Source organism: Citrus clementina, unplaced genomic scaffold (genome assembly GCF_000493195.1).
Source record: "Citrus clementina cultivar Clemenules unplaced genomic scaffold, Citrus_clementina_v1.0 scaffold_8, whole genome shotgun sequence".
Taxonomy (NCBI): domain Eukaryota; kingdom Viridiplantae; phylum Streptophyta; class Magnoliopsida; order Sapindales; family Rutaceae; genus Citrus; species Citrus x clementina.
The window spans coordinates 2,423,828-2,435,196 of NW_006262022.1; the positions used below are offsets into that span (position 1 = coordinate 2,423,828).

Genomic DNA, 11,369 nt, shown 5'->3' on the forward strand with positions numbered 1-11,369 from the left:
AAAACTCACCTATAGATATTTACCCCACATAAAAATATCTTTGTTTTTTTTTCTTATATTATATATGATAAAATTTGAAATTTATGGTATTTTATATATTAAAATTCTAAAATAATTATGTATTCACTTGAATATAGTTTTACTTATAAATGTTAAAATATTGTGGTATTTAATATATTATTTATTTGACATTCAAATTTAATAAGGATACAAATGTAAAAATACATATTTTCAGCTTTTTAAATTGAAAAAAATAAACAACTTAATACTTATTTTTCAAAATTCAGACGAAAAAACAAACATATTATTCAGATTCAGACATTCAGACCTATTCAGAATTCAAACTAATTCAAGTCTATTCAGATTTCAGATAAAAAAACAAACGCCACCTTAGACTAATTTTGATCAACTTCTCGTCAAAATACCAAAACAAGCCTCCTGAATCCTCTGTTTCTTCTAGTAAAAAATCTCACAAATTGAACTATCTTTTACGAATACCATGCCTAAAGCTCAACCAATGAAGTTCCTTAACCAAATCAAGGAAAAAGAAGAATTTAATCCACAGAAAAAAAAAAAGAATTTAATCCAACTCATTGATAGTTAAATATATATTCTGTATTTGAAATTAATTTTTCTCCAGACCCTCTTAGCAATAACTTGGAAAGTGTGCAATAATTTTCTAACAAAAAATAAAGATTGACTTTGGTAGTCCCAGTCGTCGGAGTCATGTACTCATGACCTCTGTTTAATGAGGTGGATTATTAACCATACAATAATAGCATCATCATCTTTCAACAAAGACAAAAACGACTTGGTTATACTGATTAATAGCATCAATTAAGTTTTATTATTAAATATTTGCCTACATAATTTAATCTCAACTCATAAATACTCGAAATTTTGAGACATTTTCACGGTAGCAAGTATATATGAAAGTTGTGCGTCACTTCATTCAAGTTTTTTTTTTTTTTTTTTTTTAATGCGGGCAAACAGTGGGTAGATGGGTTGCATGAATTTTAAACCGGTCAATCTTATTTGTTTAGGCCGTCATGAAGTGAAAGGTTTACCTGCAATTTATATAATTTTTCATTAAATTACTTATCAATATATAGATTAAAGATTAAAAAAAAAAGTCAACTGCAATGCGCTACAAAGAGACAAACATTGTATTAAAATAATATCTTGCTCATCCTCTTTTCCTAGAAATCACACGGCTGCCAGCAATATTTAGTCTGCATGAATAGGTTCATTTTTTATTTTCAAGCATCAGTATATATCCAAATCCTCAAAAACGTCTAATCATGGAAAGACACTTGAATCCCAGGAGGGGCAATCGTGATCATGGCCATTGCCAAACTTTGAGGTTTTTTTTTTTTTCTATAAATAGAGACCCAAATGGAAGAGAAATGGCAGGTGCTATCCAACCGAAATAGTAAATCTCTTGTATTGAAAATGTGAGATTTTGAGGTTCAACCTCTGCTTACATAAGTGAAGAAGAAATTAGGTTGCTGTTGAACTAAATAAAAAATAAAAAGAGAGAGAGAAAGAGAGAGAAATGAATCTTAATCAAAGGTGGAGTGATTGTCAGCTGTTCAAGTCCCACAAAAATATTGTGGGGGCTTTGATTTATTCATCAATTGTAATATATAAAACTAATCTCAACAATATTTTTATGTGAATATGAGTTATAGTTTGATTGTAAATATCAGTAATAGTACCATGTAATATAAGTTATAGTCTGATTATCATAGTCAGTAAAAAAAAAAAAAAAATCCAATCCTTAAACTAATTTTGACCAATTTCTTGTCAAAATACCAAAACAAGACTCCTAATCATCTGTTTCTTTCAGTAAAAATTCTCACAAATTGAAGTATCTTTTACAAATACCATGCCTAAAGCTCAACCAATGAAGTTCCTTAAGCAAATCAAGGAAAAAGAAGAATTTAGTCCAAATCATTGATAGATAAAATATTTTTCCTTGATAATCTTAAAATTAGAAGTATATTAATCACTACTTTAACTTCTCACTCAGATCATGAAAAAGTTCTTACCGACACCTTCGGCCATGAAAAATTTGTCTTAAGGTTGGTTCTTTGAGTCACTGACAAATATTTTGTATTTAAAATTAATTTTTCTCCGGACCCTCTTAGCAATAACTGGGAAAGAATGCAATAATTGCCCGACTAAAAAAACAAAAAAAAAATTGACTTTGGTGGTCGGAGTCATGTATTCATGACCCCGTGTTCAGTGAGGTGGATTATTAGTAACCATATACAATAATAGCATCATCATCTTTCAACAGACACAAAATGACTGGCATTAATTAAGTTTTTCAAATGTTTTTGAAAAGTTTAAGAAACAATTTTTTTATTATTAAATAGTTTGCCTACATAATTTATCCTCAACTAAAAAATACATGAAATTTTGAGACATTTTCACGATGGTAAATTATTATTTTTTATCTGAATTATGAAGTGGTCTTGAGTGAATCTCAACTATAAGAGGTACCTTTAAGTATGTACCACAACTCAAATTAATACCGGCTCGCACCGGGTCGGTTCATAAGGGGTAAAGTGCTGGCTAAAGTGGTGACTCTATACGAAAGTAGGCTTAAACCCCTAATCTCTCTTAAGGAGTGAGAGTGTCGAACCATTCACATCAACCAACTTTGATTTTCACGATTGCAAATTATATGTGTGTGTGAAAGTTGTACGTCAGTTCGAGCTACTAGTGGGTAGGTAGGTGCATTTATTTTGAAACAAATTAATATAATTTTTCTAAGCTGTCATGAAGTGAAACGTGTAATTGACAATGGGTACTATTTTAAAGTAACGCACATATCACAATCACACACGTAAAATAATAAAAAAAAAACGTTATAATTTAATTGTGTAGTTATGAAGATATACTTTATCTTAGAACACTTCCAACATAACCCAACTCTTTATATAATTTGTCATTAAATTACTTATCAATTTTCGCTTCTCCATAAGTGCTCAGCCAACAAGCGCATTTAATAAATCATATATTGATTAAAGGGGGGAAAAAAAAGAAGCGAACTTCAATGCGCTACAAAGACATAAACATTGTATTAAAATAATATCTTGCTCATCTTCTTTTCCTATAAACCACACAGCCGCCAGCACTATTTAGTCTGCATAAATAGATTCATTTTTTTATTTTCAAGCATTAGTATAATTCCAAATCCTCCAACAAATCTAATCATGGAAAGTCACTTGAATCACACCAGGGGCAAACATGATCATGCAAGGGCAACAAGGGCAGGAGAAGCAGAATGGCACAATTGGCTAAGCCAGATGCAAAGAAAAATCGACAGGATGCCAAAATTATTAAGCGAGACAGCCGGTAGCAGCTCTTGTTGCATCTTCAGAGTCCCTCAAAGCCTTGTTGAGATCAATGAGAAAGCTTACAAGCCCCGCATAGTCTCCATTGGCCCTTATCATCATGGCCAAGAACACCTCATGATGATTGAAGATCACAAATGGCGATTCCTTCGCCATCTTCTCAGTCGAAAACAAGACCCCAGTGGAACCCTCAGCCTCTGCTTCCGAGCTGTGGCTAATTTAGAGATGAATATAAGAGAGTGCTACTCAGAGACTAATGAGTTCACAAGCCATGACTTTGTTGAAATGATGGTTCTTGACGGATGCTTTATCATTGAGCTATTTTGCAAATTCACCAGGTTGGTTGATAAAGACCCGAATGATCCAATCTTTAAAATGAATTGGATTATCCCCTTTCTTATGCGTGATCTTCTCAAGCTAGAAAACCAAATTCCCTTCCGAGTTCTTCAATCCTTGTTCGATATATTAGCATTGAATTCCGGAATCTCTTTAGCTTGGCTCACTTTGAAATTCTTCAGCTACATGCTGGAAAGGCCAGCTTCAGTCCTAGACAAAGCAAGCACTTTTGATGGGAAACATTTGCTCGATTTAGTTCGTTTGAGCTTTTGCCCTACGGATAATCGAGAAAGGCCAAGAGATGAAAGAAGGGACACATTCCTCCGGTTCGTTCAGCCGGCGGAGAAGCTTCACCGAGCCGGAATTAAGTTCAAGACAAGGAACAACAAAGACAGCTTCTTGGACATCAAATTCACCAACGGAGTTCTCAGGATCCCACCATTACCAATGGATGACTTTATTAGCTCTTTTTTTCTCAATTGTGTTGCTTTCGAACAATGCTATGGTCACTGCCCCAAGTACATAACTGATTATACTACTTTCCTGGGGGGTCTGATTCACACGCCAACTGATGCAGGGTTCCTCTCTGACCACAAAATTATTGAAAATTTTTTCGGTACTGATGAGGAAGTTGCTTGTTTCTTTACTAATGTGGGGAAAGACGTGGCGTTTGAAATAAGGAGGAGCTATCTGTCCAAGTTAATTGAGGACGTGAATGAGTACTATTGGAATGATTGGCATGTCAGATGGGCGAGCCTTAGGCACAAGTATTTTGACTCTCCATGGTCGGGCATTTCAGTGCTCGCTGCCATCTTTCTTCTGATACTCACCACGATTCAGGCTGCGTTTGCTGTGATTTCGTATATTCGCCCTTCTAATAATAGTTAATTAGTGAACAGAGCTAGCAGTGGCTGTTCTTATGTTGTTGTATGAATTATTTTCAGGGTTTGTTTGGACTATATATGCATTCATTTGTTTGAATGTGTAGAAGATGTGCGTGCAAGGCAACAATTATTTGCTTAACATAGGCAATATTCATAAATCATACTAAGAACTTTGAAGAGTTATGATGAAATCACACATATATATAATACATATCTTTAATTTACAAGATATATAGCTTCTTTGTTTTCCTTCTCTAGCTCGGATATTTTCCAGCAATCAAAGGCAAATCAACCTCATCACACCAATCAATACACCTAGTCTCAAAATATGAACTCTTCACATTATTAGGCCAATAACTCAACCAAATTTGCCCTCCAATTCTCCACTTCAACACACTCCCTTCCATTTCTCTACTCAATCTCCACGTCACCCCTTCTCCATACTCATCTCTACCGAATACCAACCCACCACTCTTCGTAAACGGCCTATTCGCTCCCGAGTATCTATTCCTAAAACTACTACTACCACCATCACCATTATTATCACATTTCCGCGTGGCAAGTTCCTGACCAGTCGTGTTATCACACAACACCGCGTCAAAAACGGCAGCGTTTCCCTCAACGTCCTGATCCCACCTCCAGTTTCTCATCCTTGTCTTTGTCGTCATCCTCGCCCGAGCTTTCACCTTTGGAATCTTTGTGTTTCCGTAATTGCCCTTCAAAATCCTCTGCGTTTCTACTTCCCTCTCGCCGTTGTTCGTTGACCGGCCTAACGTCATCCCGGCCACGTAAGTGGACCCCACCTCTGGGCCGACCCAAACTCGTACCCTCGACGGGAAATGCCTCTCTTCGTTGAACTCCATGTCGTCATTTCTTTTAAACCCTAGTTTCGCTACGTGGAAGCGTAGATTATCGACACGTGCGTTCACCTGAATATACCCATCGTGGAATACAACTGAATATTCCAACTGAATGACCGCCTCAAGCTGTTGGTGCGCCAAGGCGTAACGCAGCACTGATTCTTTGGCTTCAATGATAGGAAACTTGCCGTTATGTTCGTTGGAACGCGTGACTTTCATGGCGGACACCGGCGCGTAGCCCTTTAAAATCCAAAACCCGTGTGCCTCCGCGGCGTAAGAAAGTCCAAGCTGCTGATCTGGCAACGGTGCTATCGTCTGTAATCCTACGCCCACCTCCCTTAAAATCAACAATTTTGCTGTGATGTACCCGAGGGTGCGCGTAAAGGAAAGCTCTGCATCCACTCCTACGGTTTCCAAAAAGGTTCGCAGTACAGGCGCATGGTTGCACGCTAATGCTTCGATGTTGGGAGACAATACCGAGTTGAAGTAGAAAGAGCCAACCACACTAGGAGCGTCACATGCACATGACCAAAACAAGCGTGTGAGGAACAGTAAATTGAAAAAACTTGAGAAAGATTCGGGCGAATGAGAGTCCATGATCCATGATATGGGTTCGGGTTTGAGCTTCTGAAGCTGAGAACGGGGACAAGAGCTATCGTGAGCCGTGGGTGAGCGGGTGATGATTTCTTGGAGAAGCTGGAGTACCAGCGGGAGAAACGGTTTCTCTGAAGAAAGAAGACACGTGTCAGAGACCCACATAGTCTTTTGAGGCTCTAAAGATTCAAAGCCCTCTATGCACACACTGAAAGTCAACGAAACGTCGGCTTCGGACATGAACGTCCGCTCAGCTCTGAGTTGAATCTCCCGAGTTGTGTTCTTTTTACTCGCAGAGGAGCTCGCTAGTGTAAGTATGAATGGTGAGTCTGACTCGGCCCACTCGTCTGAGTAGGGGAGCTCACATATCCACGACCAAATATCCAACATTCTTTCGTTGATGGGGGTGTTTAGTTGATGGGAAAATGTACGTGAAGAGTAGATCCTTGAGATTCTTGTAGTTTTATAATGAAAATGAGTGATAATAGATTCGCCAACTTGGAAGTAACACGAGCCACGTAATGGAAATTACAAAACTAGTGGTTTTAATTTGTGACATGTGGGATTCATCTGTAGGTACATTAATGACGGCTCATTTTCTCTCACTTTCTTTCTTCAATTCCTTCATTTTCTTGTCCTGGAGGTTAAGAGATTTGACGGTTTAATGTTGGGATGTTTGCATGGATTGTAGTAAATGTGGGACGTGGAATTTCGACGGCTTCTGATCTGCGGCTTATATGTGTTGGATTTTTGCATGTTCAATTTTGAATCACATAAAATTAAAATACTGAACAAAAATGAAATTAATCAGATATTACGAAAGGTTCTGCATGAATTGTATGTGTAGCTCACAAAATTGTTTATTTATCTTCAATTACATATTTCATTTAATTTACTAAAAATTTAGTGGAAAACAGTCGTGGCACAATGAGATAGCATAAACTGGGTGGAGGACTTTGTTTAAGAAAGCACACATTCTGCGCAAATTAATTGTGAAACAAGTAGCCACTCGGCCTTTGGCCGAGTGGTGAGAGCTGCTGCTCTCCAACTTGGAGAGCAGCAGTTCGAACCCCCACAATGCATGTGAGGGTGTTTCCTTCCTCAAATAAAATTGAGTGAAGGCAATCTGCTACCTTGCCCCAGTGTGAGGAGTAGACATCCCTCGAATATTTGAGAGGGTTAAAATCTGGGCAGCGCTCCATTAGCTTTGATGTATGTTGGTTCCAGTTATAATCTGATTTGTACATATCAGTTATATTCTCATGTAATATGAGTTGTAATCGGAGCAATAGTCTTATGTAATCAAAAAAAAAAAAATTGTGAAACAAGTTTTTAAATAGTTATAAGGGTTATTCCCACCCAACCCCCAAATTTTTCAACATTTTTTACTGTGCACTCAAACTTTTCGACATTTTCTACTGCGCACCCAATTCCGTTAATTTGACCGTTACTTTTAACGGAACTATTTGAAAGTGAATGAAATGTCTAAAATCCCCCTAATCATGAATTAGGAAAGAATTAAATGAGATAAAATATTAATCCAATAATTAATATTTACATTAAAAATTCTTAATTAAAGGTAATTAATAATAATCCCATCAATTAATTTATCAAATAAATTTAATTTATCATTATCAAATAATATTTAGGGCATGAACTTTCAAATTTATCCTTTGACCGTTAGAATAAACGGTCAAATTAACGGATTTGGGTGTGGATTGAGTATTGTTGAAACATATAGGTGCGCGGTGGAATATGTTGAAACATTTGGGGGCAGGACGGAATTAACCCTAGTTATAATACGTATTTTTTTTTTATCTTTGGGAAAAAATCTACTTCCTCATTTTATGTATAAATTCTCAGCCGAATGGTGATTTAAAAGAAAAATTACTAATATTAAAAATCTGTTCGTAATATGTATGGTAACAATTTAATTACTAAGCAATGTTGCTCATGTAATGGGGAACAATATCATTAAATGGCACTGTTAAGTTTCTCTCCGTTTTCTAACATTATTTATAATAATTATTGGAACCGTAAAGTTAGCAAATTTGCTTGCAATCATATTTATAAATCTAAAAGTTGACTTGCTTGTAAAATCTTCGTTTTTTTTTCCTCCATTTTTGTAAATAATATATCACTATTTTTACTTTTTGATTAAGTAGATGTATCATCTTTCATTTGAAAGAAAGCCAAAATAGGAAAATTTGAAAAAAAAACAATCAATAGCGATTATCAGATGTTCAGTTTCTTCTTTCTCAAGTCTCAATTTAATAGAAGTCTTGTGAAGACTGGAAGTCTGGAACTTCAAAGCAGCGAATAGCAATTTTGATACTTCGAGTGTGGCTAAGTTTTGTACAACAATTAATGAAACGTGCTTCAACAAACGCCATAAACACAGGTTTTGGTTTCTTAAGAAAGTTGGATTGAAATGGTTTGGCAGTTGATGTAATTAATGTGTGTGGCAAGAAGATTGAGCATTAATGGTCAGCGAGAACTGTAGCAAAAGGCGGCAGTCGAACATTCATGTGACAAGCTATGAATATGTGATGCCAGTATGACTCAATGTGCGGAACATCTGCTAATTCGCTTCTGGGTTTGGTGTTGGAAAACTATGTACCACGAAATGCATTTTGCTATATAAAAATCATTTACATTGGCACTGGAAAAATGATTCTTAAGTTCAAATCACACTCACATTGAAGTTAATTTAAAAAAAAAAAATTAAAAGAAGAAAAACACTCACATTGCAATTCAAGAGGGGTTTGATATTAAATTGCATTCGTGCAAAAATTAATTTGAAAAAATGACTATTAACTTTGATTTTGTTTTGTCTCCTGCAAATATTTCACTGCACTGGTGTTGCTCTTCGGTTCCTATGTAGGGATTTAATTATATTACAAGGTGTTTGTACTTTTTTTTTCTTTTTTTTTTTTGGTACAAAAGGACCCTAGCAAAATGAGGGTACGCAGTCTCTAGGACATCATTAAACAACCAAAAATTCACTCCTAAGGGAGGTAGATTAAATAGGTGGAACTCGAGGGGAAGAATGAGAGCCATTCTCGCAAGGAAGTCAGCAGCAAAATTCGTCTCTCTGGACACATGATGCACTGAAACAGGCTAATCTCAAGGGATTAGCTTACATTATTAAACAAATTATATAGAGTGTAATAAAGCAATAAAATGGTCTCAAGGGACTTTCCTAAAATAACTCCCGTCAAAATGAGGGAATGCAGTATCAATGTATTTATTTTTTAATTAAATTTAGGAGTATTTTTATAATTATAAATTTTTTCAAAGATTTTATAAAATAAAATGGTTTTTTAATTTATTTAGGGGTAAAATTATCGTTTCGTTTAAATTATTTAACGGTATTACTACAAAAGTGGCTAATTAATATAAATTTAAAAAGAAAAGTGGTGCAGAGATTATATTATAATTTTATGGTGGTTGGATGAATATAAGGCAAAACAAATGTGGTGCAATGATAATTTTTCTTTATTTAAATATTTATTATGATTATCTATACAAATTAAATCAAATTTTATATTTTTTTTGGTGAAAAAATATAATAAAAAAGAAGAAGAAGAACCCTCCAACTTGAAGGACAAGAGCTTGAATCTTCAAGATACTCATTCCGATCTTGTAAATATTTACTATAAAATTGATCTCGCCTTATTAAATACGTTTGGGAAAATAGTTATGTTATAATTTTATGAATTTAGACAATCGGGAGATATAAGTAAATTTAACATAATTTTATTTTGATACAAGGAAAATCAACCAAATGGCAAAGAAATGGACAAAATAATGAATTGGGCCTCAATGTTGGGCTGGCTAACCTTGCTGGTTCTGGCCCAATCGATCGAAACAAAGAAACAGAGACGCCTCAAACTTGTAAAAGCCACGGGATTGCTGTGCTCTGCTATTGGAACAGAAAATGGACAAAGCGTTGCGAGCGTACGCTACCGTTCTGAGGCTGATTCGGCGTTTGCCAAAAGACACGAGACCTTATTATGCCAAATACGCCCGCGAAAACTTCGTCAACTATAGAGAAGTTGACGCCAACGATGCCAGCTCCCTCGACGAGCTCTTCCACAGAGCTTATAATCACTCCATCTGGGTCCTCAACAAGGTGCTCGATTCATATATACTCACTTTTTTTTTTACATAGTATGTACTTATAAGTGCTTATGTATACGTGTATATTGATTGATTTTCGAGTTTTTGATGACCCATTTGTCGTTTTCTTGCGAATGCAGTATAAGGTAGAAGAATCAGCCGCTGATAAGTTGAAGGACATATGTTGCGGTTAAAGCATGCCTACAAGATGTTTGTTCTAATGGCTAAATGAGTAGTGACGTTCTTGATTTTGTCTTCTTGCTTTGCTAAACGTGATATTTTATAGATTTTGGGTTTGATAGCTTGCGTAATGTTTAAGAATAAACTGAAAATTTGATAATGCAGTAAATGGGGTGCAGTTTCCTGCAATGGACAGGAATAGTCTTGCTTTCTAACTGCTGCAATTCGCAGTCTAAATGCGTTTTATGAGTAGGAAGCTTTATGCGCATCTAATTGTACTACAATAAAGTTTGCTTTTTTATTATCACGCACCTCAATATGTAACATATTATTGTTTTATTACGCTCTATATAATTTGTTTAATAATGTCAGCATTTTTTTTTTCCATTTTTTTTCTTTTTTTGGTTGGGGTAGTTAATTTAGTTCCTTGAATTGATGCCGATGTCGGGAGCTGCTGTCACGTTCTATTTATCTTTTGCCGAGAATTGACAATTTGTCAAGACTGATTTCGCCATCTTCTCCAGGGAATTTGAGTATCCGTACGGACGACATTGGATAAGCTTCTTTTGGTGAAGTAGTACAAACGGTCTAATTGGAGATTTCCTAAGAATCAACTTAGTGAAATCCAATATTTTGGTATCTCAGAAAAAGGAGTCATCCGTCAGGTTTAGGATTATCTGAAACATATAGTTTCACACAGGTTACAAAAAACTATTTGTTTGCCATTACGGTTTCATTTTAGATAGTTATTTGCATGGTTTCTCTTTTCCAGGAACTTTCAATGCTAAACTGTGGGGTTTAGGATGTGAATTTTGCTAGACTCAGATGGAGATGAAATGCACGGAATACTATAATTAGTAACTGTCAATAGGTTATTGCCCGGCAGATGATCATCCTGGGAAGTGTAGATTATTGGCAAATGATGGTGTGCCGATAACAGTTTCAGCCTGGTTAATGCTATTGGAGGGTAGAATCATTGATGTTCACACTTCCAAAGGATCATTTTTCTTTTGGATAATTTGTTTGAA

The 11,369-nt window shown here is 35.7% G+C and overlaps 3 protein-coding genes across 3 annotated transcripts; 2 read left to right on the plus strand and 1 right to left on the minus strand.

The window, feature by feature from the left end:
• Positions 1–3,224: 3,224 nt before the first annotated feature.
• LOC18034775 (UPF0481 protein At3g47200) lies at positions 3,225–4,589 on the plus strand. The gene has a single exon (XM_006422831.2). It carries the CDS (start codon positions 3,225–3,227, stop codon positions 4,587–4,589), a length of 1,365 nt encoding a protein of 454 aa, XP_006422894.2.
• Positions 4,590–4,827: 238 nt separating this feature from the next.
• Positions 4,828–6,466, minus strand: LOC18034778. The gene has a single exon (XM_006422832.2). It carries the CDS (start codon positions 6,427–6,429, stop codon positions 4,840–4,842), a length of 1,590 nt encoding a protein of 529 aa, XP_006422895.1. The 5' UTR covers positions 6,430–6,466; the 3' UTR covers positions 4,828–4,839.
• A 3,486-nt stretch (positions 6,467–9,952) lies between these two features.
• Positions 9,953–10,680, plus strand: LOC18035544 (LYR motif-containing protein At3g19508). Its single transcript, XM_006422833.2, has 2 exons — positions 9,953–10,174; positions 10,302–10,680. The coding sequence occupies exons 1-2, from the start codon at positions 9,980–9,982 to the stop codon at positions 10,353–10,355; spliced, it is 249 nt and encodes an 82-aa protein (XP_006422896.1). The 5' UTR covers positions 9,953–9,979; the 3' UTR covers positions 10,356–10,680.
• Positions 10,681–11,369: the final 689 nt, after the last annotated feature.